Raw genomic sequence first — 23237 nt, forward strand, 5'->3', positions numbered from 1 at the left:
ATTATTAATTTACTATTATCATATGCGTATATTGCGATTCGCGTGCGAACAGTGTTGCTCGGTGACAATTATGTTATATGCGGCGCAAGAGACAACTGTTTTTAGATTAGCCTCTAAGATGACAATGCGTCTGTTGTCTATGGTATCTCACAATGTCTTTTCTTTCTACAGGAAACCGTCTGCACTTTAATTTGCCATAACCAAATTAGACGAGGAAAAGAGATTAGATATTTACGGCGCAACCACCCCTATATTTTATTTTTCTGCGTAAATCAGCATGTATATGATCACGCCCGCTTCACGTCATCAATAATGCAGCGCCGGTCGAGATCCGTAATATTTAATTGCGTAACGTTCAATCCACACTCAACGGTCCCTGTAAACGGTGGCTCGCTACCACTTCGGTATTGATTTATTAATTTACCACCAGGAACATACTCAAGTTATACTAAATTTAGTCAGGCCTAACGTCATTAAGTACAACCACAGCGTTTACTTTTTAGTGCTCATAAGGTTTATCTTATATCTATCTTATCTATCTCAGATCGTTCAAACGAGCAATTCTTCAACTCAATCTCGGAAACGGCTCCAACGATTTTAATGACATTTAGTATACAGGTAGTTTCGGGGGCGAGAAACCGATCTAGCTAGGTTCAAATTTAAATAAAATGTAGTTTTACCCGTGCTTTAATAAGAAAGTGCTACAATAACATTAGAATACATTGTGAATTTCGCCACTATATACAAGACTATAATAGCTCAGATGGGACATTGGGTGAACCGGAAAGCAGAAGACAGCGGTTCGAATCCAGATGTCCTATTAGTTGTTTTTGTTCAAGTTTTTAACTTCTTAAAATCCGAGCGAGACACGGTCGTCCAGGTACTATTAATAAAATTCCATACGTAAATACAACTTACGTAACACATACAATAAATAAAGCGATGATAAATAGGACTTAACTTTTGATATATTCAGTGCCTCTATTCCTCATCCTTGAATCCGTCCCTGTATATTTGGGGCCCCGGCAGCAGCGAGTAGAGACTTACATAACGATTCGCTGAGTGACAAAGCGTAGCATGAATTATTAATACACCATTAAACGTCTGTTGACTCAGAGCTTTATTGATTCCATTGTTATTCTGATTTTGACCACTCAGTTTTGGTTTGATTTAATATGTTCTTTGGTTCCCTTTTGTTGAGATTACAACTGTACTTACCTATGTCGTAGTCTCAACTGCAATAGTAATTTTACCAGTGGGAGGCTCCTATGCACAGGATGCCGGCTTGATTACGGGTACCACAACGGCGTCTATTTCTGCCGTGAAGCAGTAATGACTAAGCATTGCTATGTTTCGGTCCGAAGGGCGCCGTAGCTGGTGAAATTACTGGGCAAATGAGACTTAACATCTTATGTCTCAAGGTGAAGGGCGCAGATGTAGTGCCGTTCAGAATTTTTGGGATTTTTCAAGAATCATTAGCGGCACTGCATTGTAATGGGCAGGGCGTATCAATTCCCATCAGCTGAACGTCCTGCTCGTCTCGTCTCTTATTTTCATAAAAAAAAGTAATAAATCAAATCAAAACCACTTTACTGTTTTGTTGTTTGTTTTATTTATTTAGAGCATTGGTAACAAGACCATCAGCGCATACCAAAACACAATAAAATAATATTTTTTTTTATAATTTTTCAATATACTCGATTACAAGAAGAACCACCGATGAGTTTTCGGGTAAAAAAATTCCTTAGGTAGGTTAGACCATCCATTTTATCACTTAAATGACTTTATATGTAGGTCAAGAAAATGACATATGCATGTCAAATGTTTTTATTGTTTTTCCTTTTACCACCACTTCGGAAAAAGTTGGGCTTTAATGAGAAGAAGTGGCAAATATCTCATTGCCACTCCTTAAAATAGCTAAAACGTCAGTATCCATCCCTACCCTGCTATGCCCGTAGACGACCTGTCTTACAGGTATAACTGTAAAACACGTTTTTCCAGAATAGGATCCGTTTTTGGTCTCTAAACATCTTCCTGTAATAAATTGTAGATATTTAAGAACGATTGTCGTTTGTTATTCATAAACATTGGTTGTTTCGTTGGAATTTATCTGTTTCAACGAATTCCTAGTTACCAATAACGTTGCCGATCTTATAAAGTGTCAAATAAACATACATACGAATTGGAAAACCGAAAATACAATCGTACGTGCATTTGAAAACAGAAGTCTCACAGCAAATTCGCTATTAATATTAAAACCGCAAAGTCCAATAAATTATAACTGAAATAATAGAATGGGGCTTAATTATTAATTCATAATATGATGCTCCCCTTCAGAAATATACATTGGGAATCTGAATACGTTTTGATGTTATAAGATATGTATTTGTGAATTACTGTTTGAACTTTGTTCTACAACACTGCTTATTGGATTAATACATTTAATATTTGAAATATTCATGAAAATACCGGCTTCAAACAATCAAACTATATTATATATAGGTATATTTAAAAATGGTCTGAAACTAAAATATTTTGTATTTATCTTTGTTCATGTTTGAGTAGGAAGCACGTGGCAATATAAATGATTAATTTGACAACAAGTTCTGCAATTTATGCACACGTATTGATAACCTCTTCCTTTCTTAAAGTCATAGACTAGAGTCTAAATGTAACATTGAACTCTAAATGTAAATTTGATTTGATATAGTCAAAATTGCCAATCAAATCAATTTTATAATATTAGAGAAGCCAAACAGATTTCCTTTTCACTAGGTGACCCACATCCTGGTGAAAAGTAAAAGGCAAGAAATGCCTAGCCTGCCTTGAAGTGTGATCTCATCTTGAAGGTCCCTAAGCTGAATCACTTCTACATTGAGGCTGACGGCAGAATTCACTAAACAAAATTCTTGAGAAACGCCAGGGTTTCGAATGCCAAGCATTAACGTGATGCGCCCAGTGGTTGATGAGATATTACTAGTTTATATCACAAACGAAGAGCTGTTGGACCTGATTCCTGCCGCCGAATTCCACCTTCGTACGATACGCCATAAATTAGGATATCATCACCATCGTCAGGATGCGTGGTTCTCCTCAACAATGCGGTTTTCAAGGAACATTCTTCGACGTACAACCAAGCTCTAGATTGAGCTTCCTTGTGCGGTGTTTCCAGGACGATACTACATAGGTACCTTCAAAAAAAGCGCGTACACTTTTCTAAAAGGACGGCAACGCTCCTGTGATTCTTCTGGCGTTGCAAGACAATGTGGGCGGCGATTATCACTTATCTTTCGGTGACCTGTACCCTCGTTGGTCCTCCCTTCCATAAAAAAACAAACACGAAGAATATCCATTAAACAATCCAGTTGCAGTAAGCCACTAACACCTTCTATTCTATTATATTCTTCATATTCTGCACGTGTTTCAAAGCATCATGGGCAATGAAAGTAATCTTTACAAAGAGTAATTAAGTCTCCAACTTTATCGATACTTTATCTTTATCTGTCGTAATGGTAACTAGTGCTTTTAAAATAACTTAAGCTCAAATTATAAACCTAAGAACTTCCATATAATCATCTCATATTTCGCTCAAAAAATCTTAATCCAATTTAGTATGTTTATCAGGAACTTCCTATGGATAAAACGAAAAGTGAAGCAAATATGAAAGTAAATGGGCCATTATAATACCCGGCGTATCAGGGAGGGCGCTAAATTCCATCAGCCTGTATAATTACTGTATGCGATGTTTTCTTCCCCTATACTCGGGTTACGTAGTCATGGCGCATGTCGATAAATTCTATCGATAATTTATATCTGCAAAATTTACCAGCGACATTTTAGGTTAAAGTTCGGAAGTTTAGTTCAGTTTTGTTGGTTTAGAGTTAAGTGTTTTTTATTATTGTATCACAAAATTTTAATAGTACAATCAGTGTTTTTATGCGATCTTTTATTCTTGATGACCACTTCTAATTAAGTTTATGCATTAAAGTTTAAAAACATATTTAGTATGCATAATTTAGTGTGTGATATAAATACATCTATATTGTTCTTAAAGCCCAGGTCTTGTTTGGAGTTCATTCTAATGTAGTGGCACGTGAGAGAGAGGTCCGTAGAGCGCAATATGGATGAATGACATGCATCCAGATGGTGATGTAGTGTTTAAGATTTAAGCATCTATTGTAGTGTTGAGCTTATTATTATATTGATCTTAGTAATACTCCGCTATCTATTAAAAGACTCACTAATCCCCATGTATCAGAGATTAAATATTCAAGCGTGGCTAGATCAGCATCTTGTAGTGTAGAAATCTATATTTTAACAATACTGTGGGATATAATTATTTAGAATTCAATATTGTAATTATAATGACGGGTACTTACGATATATATATTTAGTTCCGCCGTGACCACAATTCATGCAATTGGATCGAAATATCGACATCAAATATATATCGTGACTACCCGTCATAATAATTACAATGTTGAAGTTCCGCGATGAAAAAAGTTTAAAAAAATATATAGAATTCAATAGCATAAATATGAAATTTAAATGAAAATGAATTTATTTTGGAATAAAATCTTTACCACACTTTCAAACGTAAAATAAGTAAATGAAAACAAATAGTAGCATAATCTTAAATACAAAAGAAAAAAAAGCAATACTAAATTATCTGTGGTAGCACTGGTCTTCCAAAACTGGAGTCAACACAGTTACAGTTGTGTCCATACTTGAGCACAATACTGATTTTCAGTGACCCCATTGTGTCGTTAAAAGTTTTGTTTAATATTAAAGTATCGATAACATCGGCACATCCCTCAAACTGAACGAGTGCGGAATGTTAAAATAAAAACAATAAACATTTGCACAAAAGAAGTGCTTGTGTTCAACAAAAAATGCGACTTTACACAAACAGAGGGTTGCTACTGTGGAGGTATGCGAATAAAATGTAACTTTTAACGGATTTAAAAACAGTTTATTTGAGACAGAGTAATAGAAAACCGCTTGTTCTTACCGACATAAATTTAAAAATGTATAAATATAAATACATATTATTAGTTTTTTTTATTTAAAAGACTTTAATCAAATGCTCATATGAATTTTTACTGACTAGTAACAGAAAATTAAATATTTATCAAATTTTGATCACATATTGTGATCGAGTATTTTCTTAACCCAAATCATTTTTTATCATTAGTTACTTCTTAAAACGTGAACTGTGCTATGCAGTCGAATTGGTCCAGTTAACAAAAAACATTTTAAAGAGATCTCCAGTTAACAAACAGATTAGCAAAATTCATACGATTTTTACAAAAACGCTGTTATTTTGAAATCATAAGATTTGAATAATTCCGAAACGAAAGATTTTCTAATTAATTTATTGTAAAACATTGGTACAAATTACAGCCTTTCAAAATATGTAAGTGAAGAAAAAATCTTTATAATCTATACTAATAAATGTATAGCGGTTTTGTTTTCTTTCGGTTATAGTAGTTTCGGAGATGGTTTAAGGATATTATTTAAGGTGATTACTTATCCAGAACTTTATTTTTCGACTTAGAAATACCTATATATTTGCAATATAAATAATTCAGTCAATGACAATACATTGCAAGAGACGATGGCAAGAGACCTGATGGTATGAGTTTGATTCCATGGAAGATGGGCCGGGTGCTGGTAGGGGATGGGGACCTGTTCAGACACGCGGGCCAATCCTCATCTACATGGAACCAACAACAGGGCTGGTGCGGCTTGTGAAGTGGCTGAAAAGCTAAGGCATGCAAATACAGGGGTCTAGGCACCGAATATGATTTTGTCCCATTCGGTGTTGAGACCCTTGGTTACGGACCAAGGGTCCTCGTGCTAAAAGGCTTTTTAAGGAAATAGCAAAAAGGGTAGTCGACATCACAGGAGGCCGAAAAGCTGGCAGCTACCACGGACAAGGAATTAGTTTTTCAAAGAGGGAACGCTGCCAGTATTTTCGGAACCTTGCCTAAAGGGACTACTTTAAATAATATATTTTCGTTATTACATAATATTTTTACGGTTTTTAGTTGTAGGTTATTTTAGGTCATTTCTCGAGTATATTTTTTTTTGTATAGACAACTATTACTTAAATTTGTCAAGTGTCAACTGTGAACTTCAGAAATATAAAATTCATTACATATTACATGCAATGAGTAGGTGTATAATACTTAATGTATATGGCAAAATAACGTTTGCTGAGTCAGCAATTATTAACTATAAATTTAATTAATATATTGAATCACATAAGTAAGCTATACCTACTGGCGTAATTATCCATACTAATATAAATGCATCACTCTGTCTGTTCTATTCACGCACCGCTGAATCGATTTAGTTGAAATTTGGTACAAGATGATTGGGGATCCTGGTAAGGACATGGGATAAATTTATCCCGGAAGTCACCCTTTGAGTTTGTTAAAGTTTGTATAGCGTAACAAACATTTCTCTATTAATGAATATAAATCTATAATCATACTCTCTGCGAGAATTGAAGGAAAAATTTTCTGTACACAATATACTTAACCCAAAAAAAAAAACTTAACCCATCAAGTAAAACTATAATTTTTATTCATACCATGTACGAAATAACAATACCAGTGTGAGGTTCCTTTGCATAGGATGCCGGCTAGATTATGGGTACCAGAAACGGTGCCTATTTCTGCTGTGAAGCAGCATACGTGAGCATTATTGTGTTTCGGTCTGAAGGGCGCCGTTTCTAGTGAAATTACTGGGCAAATGAGAATTAACATCGTTTGTCTCAAGGTGACGAGAGCAATAGTAGTGCCGCTCAGAATTTTCGGGTTACTCAAAAATCCTGAGTGGCACTTATGAACGATGCGGGACTCGAACCCACGACTTCCGGCGTTCCGTGCCGGTGCTCTAACGTATCGTCATAAAATCTTGTTTGCTTCGTTCAATTCTCAGGTTGTGGCAAACAATCAAACATTACACTTTTATCATAAATATTTTTTTATAAAACAAGAACCTCCAGGCATTTTCTTCTTAGTACTTCAAGTTAATTTTCCTTTCGCTACATTTTACTTCAAATTAAATTCTATTCAAATATAATTTATATTTAGGGTCTTCGTTCCTTTGATGTTAGGTCCCAAATAATTTTCCTATTAAATAATTTAAAACAATTATTTATATGGAACTAATTGGATTAGGGATGTAATAAGAAATGTTTGATTTATTCAAGTATTTATTAGTTTGTTTTAATCGTATTTTGTATTTCTTTTTATTGTACGAGTGATAGCCATCTTCTGACTATTACATATTTTGAAAGGTTTTTGGTTCTATCCGCTGAACCCTAATTGATTTTTCACCCAAGTAATTCTTAAAAAATGAGCTATGTACAGCTTTGCACACAAATTATTATTTTTTTTTAAATTTATAACTTTGCAATTAGACTAAGCCTTATAAATGATTTTAGTTTTCTTAAGTGTTAATTCCACCAATATTTGTCTTTAAACAATTCGACACGTGTTTCGCCTCTACACGAGACAACACATCTTGAGGATGCCATAATTATGGATTTCCGCAAAGTAACGCCTAATTCAATAAATTTTCTTAGACTAAGCTATCACGCTCGGATTTGTAACGCTCGTTCGGGTAAAGATGGCTGGAGCTAACTATGGGAGTGCGACCAGTCAGAGTAAAATTCACCAGAGTTAGTTATACATTCTATGTTATAGTAAATTTAATTTCTTTATAAATTTAGAAAAAAAAATTGTAATTCGTGTTATTAACCTCGTTTCACTTCTATCGTGTTAGAAAAAATAAAATTTCACAATAAAATTTATGAACGATGCAGAACAGAACCCGCGACCTCTCGCGTTCCGTGCGAGCGCTCTTCCATTGAGCCAACCGTTCGCTAGATTTATCGTTGATAAATCTAGTATGTCTTGTTCAACTCTCAGGTTGTAGCTTTAAATTTTCAAATTTAATTTGTGTAATTAATCCCAGAAGTGAGGGTTATCTGCAAAGAGATTCAAATGATAAACATTTTCATACATTTTATAAATACACCAAACATAACTGATTATTTAAGGACTGGTTATGTTTAAACGAATTAACTTCTAAACAACCAGCATCTACGCTGCAAGTTAATCTTATTAATTCTTATTACAACCAGCACGTGAATGTCAGGAGCGTACGTATAACAAATGAGTTGACGTACTTGGTACAACGGTACGCTAATTCAATTCCCTCTGTCACACCGTTGCGTAACCATACGCCGTGAATAGTGAATTTGTCGCGTGAGCGAAGTTGAAGTTACAACTAGACTATTTGTCTTCCCAGTATCAACTTCTGTTACACAAGGAATGTGGAGGTAAACCATCGACGTTTAGTTGACCTATTCCACCAATATGTATCCACCAAGTGCTTGCAGTGATGCCCTCATCTATTTATCAAATATATTCGCGCCATATACTATATACTAATTTTATTATATTCTTTTATCATTTCTGCCAAATACATCCAGGTATTCGACCAGTTTTCAAATCTTAAATGTTACATGCTTATATAAAGTAAACAAGGGCCGCTATTTTAAATAAACATTAATCGATAAGAGTGGTTCACAATTTCCGAAATAATCGGATAACATACACATAAAACAGTATAAACTTCGGCCTAAAAGTAATCGGTAATTAGTAGAATTATGAGTTTTGTGAAAGTATTAAAGTTTTCCATCGTTGTCAGTAAAACTTGTACAAAATTATTGTGGAGCTAGGACGAGAATACGTCTTTATAAGAAGAACATGCAAGTTTGTGGACCTAATTGGAACAATGATTATAACTAAATTATATTGTCATAGTAATCTGATGCACTATAAGTTAGTTTTATGTATTTCATTTTACTTAGGGTTACTCTAAAATAATAATAATCGTTATAGCAGAAAATGCAATTATTTTTTTACGCTTTAGAGCATTTTATACTGTTTTAGAATAGTTTTTTGAAGCCGATTGTTTTTTCGTAATTTGTTTTTATCTACAATGATACATGACTTATATGTCACTATATTTTTATGAATTCTGTGAGGTAACTTTATTTCAGTAGGTTATTTAAAATACTTTTTTGTTAATTTTTGTATACTGTTTAACCATTATCGCCGTTTTGGACTACGTGTAATAGTTAAAAACACAACACATATTCTTTTGAATATTACTAACAATAATCATATATCACATAAATTAAAGACAAAAATTTCAAATATATATACGCGTAAAAAATATAAAGTGATTATTTCGTGACTGTTCGGTGTAAGTGGCGGCCGAAGTACAATGAGTGTTTAATTACAAACATAAACAGCGCCCGAGACGCGTCTTACAATTTTGTGTGTTCACGTTTATTCGTGTGCATAATGCCGGCGAGTTCTAGCACACGATTTATGGCGTTTATGTAACGACTCGGCGTGAGGGTGTTTGGTCGGAATCACAAATTTAGGATCTAAAGTCTAAATAACATTTTAAATACCAATGGTTAACCACGGACGAGTAAAAAAAGAAGGACTCCGCGCCGTGATATTAGCAAGTGAAGCACTGTTATGCTAGTGTGTGTGCGGTTACGGGGGATACTAGATACACAATTTTTTCTCCCTTAAATAATCATATATGGCCACAAATACTTATTTAGTATCGTTTTTACGCTTTTACAACGCACGACGGCATTTTTAAAATAATTTATTAAGAGTAAAAATGATCTGTCACAGACGATAACAATTCTCATAATGGTCGCCTATCGGCTTGTAGTAGTGTGTGTGCGTGGGGCTTTGTATTTACACGTAAATCGGCTTGTTTTGGAGCTACACTGTTATGTAAGGTGACACGGAGTCCTCATTTTTTTACTAGTCCGTGTGTTTATCACCAAAATTCCGCTGGCCGTCTGTTTAAATCATAGCGCACTGTATCCCCAATAGTTTGCCGAAATTGTGATAGATATTTTTTTGAATGAACTTAAGTTTTTTTCTCTCTGTGTCTATCTCGCGAAAGACTCACAGGGGTATTTTATTATATCGAACTTAATTACTCGGGATAGTCTATTAAATTGGAAGTAATTTTCAATAGCAAAGATATATCTGCTATTTCTCTTCTCATGGAATACTCCCTACATGAAATAATATGCAAAGATTATTATAGATTTCTGATTTAAAAGAAATTTTCAGTCAAACATAAATACTTCATAAATTTTAATTGTATCTTCTGAATCCGTCTAATATATGCGTCGTATTGTAGTTTCCACGCCGGGGAAGCATATTCGAGTATACTACGTACGATGTTGTATGTTTATTTAAAAGAACGCAAAAAATAATGCTGGGAGAGTTTCTTGCGCTGCTTCTTCTCTCCCAGAGCGCCATTTGTTCCGCAGCGGTAGTGGTGTCTAGTATATTTGAAATGACATCTTAAAGAATTCTAAAGGAATCGTTTTTAATAAAATAAATGCCTGTAATGCCTTTATGAAATCCGAGCAATCGAGCCGCGGTCGGGCAGAGCAACCTTTACCAGAGTAATTTGTCATCAACCATAGATGTGTGCATTTTTAAACGAAATTACATTTTGAATATCGAACAAAAAAAATTGTTGTATAGCTAAAATGTGTATAAACTGTTTTTTTCTTCTTACTTTTATTTTCACATCAGCCCAACTGCAAATACTTTTCAGTAATCTCAAACGTAAACATAATTGCAAAAGCAATCATAACGTACATTCGCGTGGAAAAGTGAAACCGTGACGTCACATTAGGCTTTTCTTGCCTTCAGCTATTACATTAAATTCGCGGCAAAAAATTGCCTTTAGAGTTGTTTCGATTGAACGAGTGCGAAAATAAATATCAATTTATGCTTATAAAATAATATATTTTTTTTGTTTATGATTATTCTCTAATACTTCTACATAGACTGCTGAAAATAAACATTTTAGTTTATTAATTCATGTGTATTTATACTTGCTGTTATCCGTGACTTTTTCCACATTACCAGTCTTATTAAAAGAGAGATAACTAATAGAGTTAGTGGCAGTATTGACTGCCACAAGATATACAAAACAATCACATATATCTCTCATCGTTAAGGCAGCTTTCGTAACATACGTTTTCGTTCGTCTCCTTTTACTTTGCAAATCCTGTCATCTCTGGTCTGGCGCACCCCAGTATCAGCTCGATCCATTTGACCTCGTGCAACGCATAGCAGCTCGAATTTTCGGGGACCCAGTGCTCTGTGAACGGCTGGATCATTTGGCGTTGCGTAGAGACGTCGCTTCATTGTGTGTCTTCTACTGCATTTATCACGGGGAGTGTTCCGGAGAGCTGTTTCACCTGATTCCTGCCGTCGAATTCCACCTTCGCACGACACGCCACAAGTTAGGATATCATCCCCACCATCTGGATGTGTGGCGGTCCTCCACAGTGCGGTTTACAAGGAGCTTTCTTCAACGTACTACAAAGCTGTGGAATGAACTTCCTTGTACGGTGTTTCCGGGACGATACGACATGGGTACCTTCAATAAAAGCGCGTACACTTTCCTTAAAGGCCGGCAACGCTCCTATGATTCCTCTGGTGTTGCAAGAGATTGTGGGCGGCGGTGATCACTTAACAACAGGTGACCCGTACGCTCGTTTGTCCTCCTACTCCATAAAAAAAATCCGACTACAAAAAACCCTTTTCATTTTTTGCATTAATACATAGCCTCTAACACTCAAAAATGTTGTGGTTTTCTTTAAGTAACACAGTTTTCAAAATCGGTCCAGTAGATTCGGTGATTACCCCCAACAATCTCACAAACATTACCTCTTTATAATATTAGTATAGTTATAGAGATATTTGCTAAAAAAAATTAACCCCCTTTATGATTTTGTGTACCTATTATTGAAGTGAAATCTTCTTTAGCATCGGTGTGATTTGAAAGTCGATGAAAAGAAAAAGCGCGACTGTAAAAAGAGACAGACACATAAAAATTGGAGATGAAAATGAGAGAGAAAGAGATAATAAGTATTATGCAGTGTTTTGGTACCAGGCGATGATAGTTGAAGAAGAGATTGTCTCAAATTATGTACGCGAAGTATACCTTAATATATTCTGACGTCATGCGCACGACGTATTATTACGTAGACACCAGCAGAACATAAATATGGTAGCGGTGAAAATAATGTTCTTCATAGCGGTTGAAATCATGCGTCATCCTAGCAACATGTACCAGGACTTCATATACAGCTTAGAGTTTCATGTACAATGTAGGTTTCGATTCTGACATGTGTACTTTGCATGCAAGCAATTTTATTTTTAATCTTTTTGAATACATAATAATAAAATCAACACGGTCTTTAGTCCCAATATGTCTGACGCCCCTTTGACGCGCTTCAAAAGAAATATTGAACTTTTGAGGCATCGCGGCAAATGAGTTTTTCTATATTTTCTTTTATTCATTGTAGAAACTTGCGCGCGATTGTATGTCGTTAACAATAAGCTTTGAGAGCCCTAGAGTTTGCATTGTCTATGGAAGATGTAAAAGTTTGCGACTTTGCAGCGTTCCCAAAATGACACGACAAATTGTTTTTTCAACAATGTTTGTTAAAGCTCCAGAAACTTCTTGTAAAGGTCTTGTTATACGGCTTTTATAGTTTTGTTGTTTTTACGTTTAATGCCAAAATATCCATTCATACTAATAATTTTAATTATATAATATTTCGTAATAAAAAACACATTTTTACTTGAAATAATTGTTACACGATAAATATACTTCCAATGTACTAATATTATTTGTATTACTTTCAAAGGAAATTTTATTATTAAGACTGCTGTCTGTCCGTCCGCATGTCTATCAGCAAGCTATATCCCTTAATATATCATTAGTTAGACAGCAAGCTATATCATAAGTTAGACAGTTGAAATTTTTACAGAGTACGTTGTTTTACTATTGTCGCTTTTATTCCAAACTAACTTAAAATTACTACAAAATTCATTTAAGTAGCACAATGTTATATGACTGTGTTATATAAAATTATTCGTAATTTGCTTAACACTCCATAACTGTTGCAAGATATCAATTTTAGAATACCTACACTTGGTACTAGATCGCAAGAACCATTCATAGTTAACCGATCTCGCACAAATGCAGGTTTCCGCGCTCTAATTAATAGACTTATGAATTCATTCAATAAAAACTTTGTCTCTGTTGATATTGATATAGATTTTAATATAATTAAATTAGCACAATTTAAAAATGTAATAAACACGAGAATTACTGATACATGATCTGAAATGAAGCTTATAAATCCTGTAACATTTTTTTTAATGTTCTTTTTCAGGAATCGTTAGTTAATTAAACGGTCCTTGTCACATAAGAAACTTTAAGTCTTATTGAGAAATTTATAAGGAACAATTATTTAAGCATTACATATTATAAGCCACTTATTTGTACCTAGATTTTAGATAATTGTTCTGTTTTTTTCTCCAAATAAATAAAGTAAAAAATAAAAGTAAATAAATAAAAAATGTTATATCTTGTATAAAATAACGGAAACCTTTTTCTTACTCTTAAAATTAATGTTTTCGACCTACTTTCAGATCCACCAGGAGCGCCATACATCGAGGGTTATGCCGAGGGAGAGACAGTCAGACGCGGCCAGAGTTTGGAGCTGGTCTGCAGAAGCCGTGGAGGAAACCCTCCAGCTCAGCTCATCTGGTACAAAAATGGGGAGCAAATCCGCATGGCGTACAGGTTAGTCGATTAGTTTTTTATACCACAACTGTAATAGACAAAAATTATTAGGAACCAGATCAAAAGCACTGGTAAATGCAAAATGCACCATACTCGACGGTGAGAAAAAGAAATAAACCGCCGTAATAATTTTTTTTTCTAAGATTTTGATATAATTTTAATAAATTAAACTTACATATTTATTTTGCACCCAAAATCAATATTTTGAAAGTGAAGCTAATAAGGTTTAAGTAGTAGTCTGACGACTGGTATCTTTTTTTTTTAATATATAAGGTAGTGGCAGTCTGCTGCCTCTGGGTCATCTGCTTTTCCTTGCAAGTTCTCATTGTATGACCTGCCTCGGTATAAGGTTAAAACCCCCCAAAATATGTTTCTTTAATATAAGAGGGGGCACACGGGCAAGAGGCTCACGAGAAGGGAAGTGGTGAGGTAACCCCACATGGACATCCGCAACACCAGGGGTCAAGAAATGCGTTGCCGGCTTTTAAGTTGAGAGAATACTCTAATCTTAAATATCAATTTGTCGTGGTCAACTAAGTAGGGACATTCAAGATAGTGAAGAGAAATAACCGGTTATGTACATATAAATATAAATCTCTATTGTTTTCTCAGTAGCTATTATTTGCATAGTTTGGTCCAATTATTATGCAATAAGTGGCTGTAAATAAAGATTAAATAAATAGAAAAAAGTGTTTAATATCAAAGGGTAACCATGTATTCAATTTAAGATATAATTCTGTAGCTGGACATTTGATTAAGGAAAGTAAAGTAAAATGAAAAATGGAGTTAAGCAAAACTGTAATCTACAGCAGATTTTAATTTCTTTAACAACTCCATTTTATTACGTGTTAAATTAGTACCCAGTAGCAAAACCTTTGTTAGTAATTACCGCTTGACACCGATGTGGCATAGACATGATCAGTTTCTGACATGTTTCGACAGGAGTGATTGCCCATGCCTCACAAAAAGCTTCATTAAGTTTATCTAAAGTTGTGGTACGATAAGTGGCAACTTTTTTCTTGATTTCGTGCGAAAGGTGCTCGATTGGGTTGAGGTCCGGGCTATTTGCTGGCCAATCTACTGATACCGACTGACTGTTAAGAAACGACTTGACTGAACGGGCGGTATGTCTCGTGTCGTTATCATGCTGAAACGTCCATATAATACACATAAATGACTAATTATACTTACATATAAGGGATATGGAATCTTGTTTAGACTCGTTGGAAAATAAAAAATAAATTCACAATTTGGTTTAACTAGAGAGTGTCCCTAATTAGTTGACCACGGCTGTATATATTACTATTCATCGATATCGATAAAACAATATCTCACTTTGATATAAATAATTCCAATCCAAGAACTTCATCAAAGCCCTCAAAATCATACCGCTATCGTTGGAACTCAAATTAAAAGTCAAAAACAGATTTACCGCCACAACTCGGAATCCTATCAGAACTTCGGCGTTTTTGCTCGTTTACTCACTAAAAAAACCACCCCCACCCCGTGGAATTCAACCCTTAACCCCTCCCAGACGTTTGGGAGATCGTATTAAGCTCGCAACAGATAGGGCGTGTGTCTCCATGATTTATGTACTGGGAGCAATGATGTCGACATGTCGATGTTACATTATCGATAATATTAAATCGATATCGATTACCATCAAACGTGAATACGTATTCATTCAATTTAAAGATATTTCCTATAAACTATAAAAAATATGGTTTAGTTCTTTCAAAAGAAATTTTCATGGATCATAAATATTTAAATTGTTTTGTCGGCTTAGAAAATATCTTATGGATATGATATAGTAAATTTTGTTATTCTTTTCTATTTCTGCTTTACAGTAATATAATATTCTTCGTATGGAGCGAAAAAAGCTATTACAGTGTTCAATTTTAAATGAGTAAGCAGATTGAATAAATATAACACAGAAGAAACCCTTCACCCCTTCTATATGGTAAAGTTATAGAAGACATATCCAATTTATATGTCGGTGCTATTTACGCTTTTTACATATAGTATTACCTATCTTCCTCCATCATCTACCTCAGATGTATGTTATTATTATTTGCTCTATTTTTATAAAACAGACAAAAATATATCGTCACAATAGGGATTATTCTCAAAACTAGTCCTATTAAGATGTATAAAAATACTTGAGCTTTGAAACTGCTGGTAAGATCATTATGTCATAGCTCCTTTGATCTTAAAAAATAAAGATGTGTCATTTGAGTTGGTCCTTGTAATTTAAAATCTCTTAGAGATATTATATTTCTATTTATGTTCATCTTATAAATATTTTACTCTAAGGAGCGATTATGTCTGACTTAAATAAATAACCGTCCGTTCCAAAGTTTAATTATTGTTTTGGAAAATTTAGTTCTAAAGTAATTTCTTTAATAGTTGATGGATGGTTGTTTATCAGTTTAAATTACTTTTTTGTGTAATTAACAATATTAATTCGATCTAACTTTTCTTGTATATTGTTTTTCTCTTTATTAATGCTATTAGCATTAATGAGTATTCATCGACCTTATGTGTACTGCTTAATATTATCAGTGTATTTCTCTGTAGAATAGCTTTACAAAGGAGTCTAATGGTGATCTTAGGTAATGGATAACAGTAGCGCACGCCTTCTTGCATAACTATAGAAAAAACAAAAGCGGTAGCGACCTTAATGGTATCCGCCTTTATTGAAGGAAATACCATGCCATGGCATTAGAATACAAACTTTGAACTTATTCTTATAAACTGAGTAAATTAACTGAAATAAACCTCAGAGCCGCTAAGGATTCTTGATTGAAACCAAAATTCTGCGCGACATTTTTTCAGAAATATATTTAAATAAGATTTTGCCTTATACTCGGTTCACCTTGATTACCAATTTTATTGGATACAACTTTGCGTCAGTAACCAAATTGGCAAACTTTAAAATCGTGTAATATGGGAACGGCTCTTTGCTATTTAATTTCTTCAATTTATCAACGTCCCACAGTTAAATTAAAACCCCTTAATAACCTCATGCAAATCTTTTTCAACGTAAGGCACCTACTTCAATACGTTTTAAAATAATGCTTGCTAGTACCTAATTAGCTTTGTATCTGAATATTAATAAATGCTCTGATTAAAAAGCACGAGCACGAAGCAGCTGGAACTAATTAAAAACAAAACACTTGACCTAACAAAAAGCCTCCCCTAGCATTAAATCATATCATTACCGACAATCGCAATTCAAATAGCGAACTCAAACAATTCAACCCTTTCAATTCAAGCGCTGGCTCGAACAAATCGAGCGTACAATAACGACTCAATTCCATTCAGAATAGTTTTATCGATAATCGATGGAACATCTCTACGCGGGGTGCGCTAAGCCTAATATATTATTACATTTATATTCACCTGATATTGAATTTTAGTTTACATCATAGTAATATATCAACTTAAATATATTGAAAATAAGAAGACATATGTATGTTTTTTAGACAAGGAGGTATCTTGTACGGCTAGAATATTTTTAGTTATATATATATATTTTAACTGTTTTTGAGACAAGCTGGATCCGACTGACAGACAGATAAAAAATCTGTATGAAGCTGTTTTGTTGACATTGCCGTGTGTTTCACGTAAATACGTGTACGTACATATTTTTGTCTTCTTATAGTGTAATAAGATCATTTGGAACAATGAGATCAGTAAAATTTACATTTTTTATTATAAATGTTGGTATATTAAAGGAGTACAAAATATATAATATCTTCCTAGCTGCAGATGTAACTTATGAGGTAGTTGTTCATACGTTCATCTGCATACTGCCATAAATTGGTATTTTATAGTTCCATTAGATTGCCTTTGAGAAGCCTTTCTCATATAAATACAAAAATATTTAATCAAATTATCGATTGTGGAACTGCCAAAATCATCGACAACATTAACATCACTAGCGCTGAGCAGCATAATATTTCATTGTTATTCTTACCTGATATCGATTGTACGCGCCTGTCAGACTTCTATGTAAACCTTGTCATTCAAACATCCTTGAATAATATTAGCAATTTATTCTATTGCACTTTATTCTTCAAATGAGCTCGTCTGTATAACTTGGAATGGATTCTGTTGGGTTTATAGTCGCTTTCCGTAGAGATCGAAAATAAGTATAATTTAACCCATAATATTATATAAAAGTTTTCCTACGTACTTGAATAAAGTTAAATATTCGGAACTTTTTGTATTGAAGTGAAAACTTCTTTTCACACACTGTGCAAAATGAAAGGCTTAGCAAAATTTAAAAGAGTAATTTTTTCTCAAGTTTTATTTATAGCCTTAAGATTTCAGGTTTTATTTAAGGATGTGATGTTACGATCTAATTTCCACAATAAAATGTAAATTAATAAACTAATATATATATTGTAGAATATTTCACTCAAATCTTATAAATTGTTTAAACAAACTCCTTCAGGCATTTTCTTTTAAGAGCTTCAACTAAAAATTTCCTTTCGTTACAATTTACTTGAAATTTTCCGTTAAGGAGCATCTCTATTCAAATATAATTTATATTTAGCTTCGTTCCTTTGATGTTAGATCCCAAATAATTTTCCTATTAAATAATTTAAAACAATTATGTATTTGGAACTAATTAAATCAGATGTTTAATAAGAATCTGAATGTTTGAATTATAAATGAAAATATTTAATATTTAATTCGTACTTTTGTTTGGAATTCAATTGAAATCTTTAAATGCGTTGATCGCTTTATTTCGTTACTATTGAATGATAATAATCTGTCACACGCCGTTAAGTAATGCTCGTTCTATTAAAGTCGGCTTCAGTCGACTTAGGGAGACTCGCTCGATGAGAAAAGTTGCATTTCGTATTACTTACCTCACTTTGGTGAAGCTTTATTTCTTACTGATAAAGAAAATAATATACCCCTATAGCCCAGTGGTTAATGACCCTGCCTACTGAGCTAGAGATACACACATTTAATTTGATGTATATGAATGTCTGTTTCTGAGTCATGGATGGTTATATGTATTAAGTATGTATATTGTATTAAATATATCTTTGTACTGTACCCATAGTACAGGCTATGCCTAGTTTGGGCCAAGATAATTTGTGTAAAAGTGTGTCAATATTATATGATATAAATAATCCAGGTACTATACAGATTGCCGGTTACATCATAATATACAAAACAATCTCAAAAGGAATATTGTAAATTGTATACTATAGGGTCAGGGTTTATAAACTATATCGATACTTGTATCTACGAACAATTTTGCAGCGGTATTCCCCTACCGATAATTTCAGTAGTATTGCGTAATTGTGCCCTAATTAACTTTAACGTATAAAATATCGATATAAGTGTGTACATCCCTAAACCTCATAACATAATATTATATATTTTTCTTTGTTATTCTCACCGTGAATCGATTGGCCTCGTCTGACGCCTCTATGATGCTTGTCATTCAAATATCCCGGCGTGAAAGAACATATTATTAGCTCGGATTTCTCCCGAACACATGCGAACGAGTCAAATTTATTCATTCCAATTTCAATATTGGAAAGCTTTTCTTTGGAATTTATGTTGGAGATAAACAATGGTTAGCGGATAACATGTCATTGAAAATATATTTTATGTATTTGATTACTAGAATATTATTTCACACATGGAGTTTTTTTTATGGAAAAGGAGGTCAAACGAGCGTACGGGTCACCTGGTGTTAAGTGATCACCGCCGCCCACATTCTCTTGCAACACCAGAGGAAACACAAGAGCGTTGCCGGCCTTTAAGGTGTACGCGCTTTTTTTGAAGGTACCCACGTCGTATAGTCCCGGAAACACTGCACAAGGAAGTTCATTCCACAGCTTTGTAGAACGTGGAAGAAAGCTCTTTTAAAACCGCACCGCAGATGGTGGGGATGATACCCTAACTTGTGGCGTGTCGTGCGAAGGTATAAGCGGTATTAGTAATGATAAATCATCTCTAAACAGTTGTCTCTCTGTTACGACTAAGGAGTACTACTGCTCGCTGACAGACAGACAAATGAAAGCACAGACAGTCGAGCTACAGTATGGATCCCGTTAATTACATATGCGTACGGAACTCTTAAAAAGCTATAATTCCATTTACTTCCTTTGACTAATACGAGTATCACAGAGTCTTAAAAAGCGCGTTTAAAATAATTATAAGTTTAATTTAGACGTTTCCTTCAGTTGTATAGAACAAAGTGTTCACGGCTGACTTTGATGGAAAGAAAGAAAGAAAAAATATAAATTGACGTCATTATATATTCTCATAATAGTTCTTATACTAATCTAATTATGATCTAATGACGCCAATGGGCCCCTAACTCAGCATAGTTGTGGTTTCGAAAGAATCTACAATGCTGGTCTTCCGTGGAAACCCAGAGAGCGCTACTAACGCACAGTCCTGTCACACGAAGGTGTACAAACTATTAATTCTTTATGAGCACAAAGCACAAAAAATAGTGAAACTCGGATATAAAATTAAAACTAACAACAAATAAAAACAATTAAACTTGATTTAAACTTGCCATTGCCACACAAAACAAACTAATTTTTTTAAATATTTTAAATTGATTTTTGGACATACATAAGATATTTCTTTTATTTTAATTTAAATAGCCCTACAATAACGCAGTTCCGTATATTATTCCAAGCGGAATATTATTCCAACATTAACATTAATTGACGTAAGTTGAACAAGTAATTACTTTTGTTTTTAATTGTAGGTGCCTACCGGCCTAAACACTTTTAAGAGGTTTTACTATAATACAGGAGTCTTAAGTACATTGGTAAGCTGTCCAAATTCAAAAGGCGATTAATGATTGTATCCAACATGTGGATATGTCAAGCACATGAGTAATGGCTTAGAAAATATATATTTTGACATTTAACCATGTTATTAATTTTGGCCCTTGTTGGCATAATCGGATTGTACTATACATTTCTAATTAGATATTTTATAGTAACTGTTAGATTTCTGGTAGATAACCGATAAAAACAGGCCACGATTAATACTTTAGTTTGCGTGACAAGCTACTTCTTACACTCGCGATTTGTATGACAATTTGTGTTAGTTTGCATTGCTCAAAATCTTAAAGTTAACCTTTAACTCTATAAACTCAATTTTTTTTGAAGTTTTGTTAACGTCTGATTTACTATCCATCTATATTTCATACCGTATGCTATATATAAAACGATTCTTATCGAGTAAACTCCAAAAACTTTTATGTACGGTGAGGATTGTAAATTATTTCAACGGGTGGGGGGAAGTTTCTCCTGTTTGAGGAATTTTCACTGCGTTTCATTATTTTCGGTTAAACTAACATTTGACTTGAAGAACTTAAGTTTCTTAAGGTCTGTGTTTCAACCGTCAGCCCTCGTATATATATAGTAATATATCGCCTGAGTATATAAAATTAAGTCGTGGGTAAGCACTTAAATAAATGAATAAAATACACTTATGTTATAACTTAATATCTATAGATCTGATATCATTTTTCTTTAAATTAATTCTAGTGTAAGAACAGTTTTATGTTGCGAATTTGACTAGATAAAGTAGTTTTGAGTTTATCCGTTGCAATTTTAATATTATCTCTCTATTTCGGTATACGATTTTATGTTTCAATCTTTAAAGGTGTATAATGATAACATCTTATTATATTCACATTAAGGTCAAGAAATAATATATATCAAAGTCCTATCTGTACGAACAAATCTATTACATTTCCAACATACTATCGTTTTTATACATTAAAGACAGGACAGTTATATGAAATCGTTAAACATATGAAATTCCTCAAACCGCATTATCGAATGACCGTCGTAAAGGAAATGAGAATCCTCGCAGATTTATTATAAATGTAACAAATCTTTGTGAACATTTGCGTTATGTTATAGTGATGTGATCAATCTTTTTTTTATATTTAACTCGATATATCTGTAGATTGAGAACAATATTAATAATAATGTAAAAGTGTTGACCTAAAAATAAAGCACATTATTATTATAACAAAATCTAAAATGTGTAAGTAGTTACCTAGGCCAACTTATTAGATTTTCAAAATATTTGGCTGTGTGTGTTTGTACATTAATACATAGGATACTAGTGGACCCGACAGACGTTGTCCTGAACACACGTCTTAAATTTGAAAAATCGGTCCAGCCGTTAGGAGGAGTTCACTAACATACACATGAGCAAGAGAATTATATTATATGGACGAAATTGAGAATCTAAACCAATCTCAAATTCACTGGAACAAACAAAAAATCATCAAATTCGGACCAGTTGTTAAGGAGGTGATTCAATTGTAAATCTAAACCATTCTCGAATCCACCTGAAGACACACAGAAAGTTTCATTAAAATCAGTTCAGCCGTTAAGAAGGAGTTCAGTTACAACAGACGCACAAAAGAAATATATATTAAGACTTAACACGTATTTAAATAAAAACCTACTGATTGAAAAGTAAGGATAATTAATCCGAAATATCACTATTTTATTTTCACTTTTACATTTTATTCACAAATATTGGACTTTAAAATCTTACTACTCAACAACGCTCAGAAAGCCTGGGACTATATTATTATAGTTTTAAAGCAATTTTATATCATATATCAATATATATATTGTGTTCATCGTATTTTTCTTAAAAAAGGAGCTCAAAAAAGAATACCGAGACAGTTTCGTTATATCTGCTCTCTCAGCCGTTAGAGCGTACTTAGACTTAGCTCAAACTTTACTTACGTAAAATTATGCTAAGGTGTAAGCTAATTACGCCTTAGCATATTCTTTGTTTTCGTTTCTATAGTCATTTGACAGTTGAAATTATGCTGCGCTTAAGGTGACACTAAATGCCAGCGACCTTGAGCGATATGAGTTCACCGCTGCCGGCCCGCCATCTATGTAACAAAGCCAATATTTTCAAAATTCTTGGGTGGAAAACAGTTTATATGCTTACAATCCTCGTTATTTACTACTAATCTGAATAAATGAACCTTCACAAAAAAGTGCAAGCTATTAAAATAACTTTTCTGAGAGAAGTACCAAAAAAAATGCGTCACGCCATGCCAAAAAACTTGTTTAACTTCAAAGAAAAGTGGTAGTTCAAAAAGGCTCGGCAGTATTAACTATAACCTATAGCAAGCATAAGCAACCTACAAATAAGACTTAAGGATATGTGTAACAGGATTAAGTAGTGTTCATAGCTCGAAATGCTATACTTTCACCACAAAACTTGTCTAAAAACACCATGTTTGCGTGTTTTCTGCTTACTCTTCGCCTTAAACCCTAAACGTAGGCCATGTGGCCACCCGGCCTCGTGGCCTACAGTTTTTATCACCCTCAGCAATGTTTTACGTAAGTAAAGTCTGATCAAAGTCTGAGTAGGCTCTATAGATCTAAGCACCATTTTTTTTGGAAGTGGTTGGTAGTGAATCAATCCTTTATACTTTTTTTGCATTTCAACTCGAT

At 33.8% G+C, this 23237-nt stretch overlaps 1 protein-coding gene across 1 annotated transcript in view; it reads left to right on the plus strand.

Annotated features, from left to right (window-relative positions):
- The window catches only part of LOC126976150 (nephrin), a 289278-nt gene that overhangs the window by 177301 nt on the left and 88740 nt on the right, over positions 1 to 23237 (plus strand). The window contains exon 8 of the mRNA XM_050824354.1: positions 13587 to 13740. Within this exon, the coding sequence (XP_050680311.1) occupies positions 13587 to 13740 (154 nt within the window). The remainder of the gene's footprint in view (positions 1 to 13586; positions 13741 to 23237) is intronic.

Source organism: Leptidea sinapis, chromosome 39, assembly GCF_905404315.1.
Source record: "Leptidea sinapis chromosome 39, ilLepSina1.1, whole genome shotgun sequence".
Taxonomy (NCBI): domain Eukaryota; kingdom Metazoa; phylum Arthropoda; class Insecta; order Lepidoptera; family Pieridae; genus Leptidea; species Leptidea sinapis.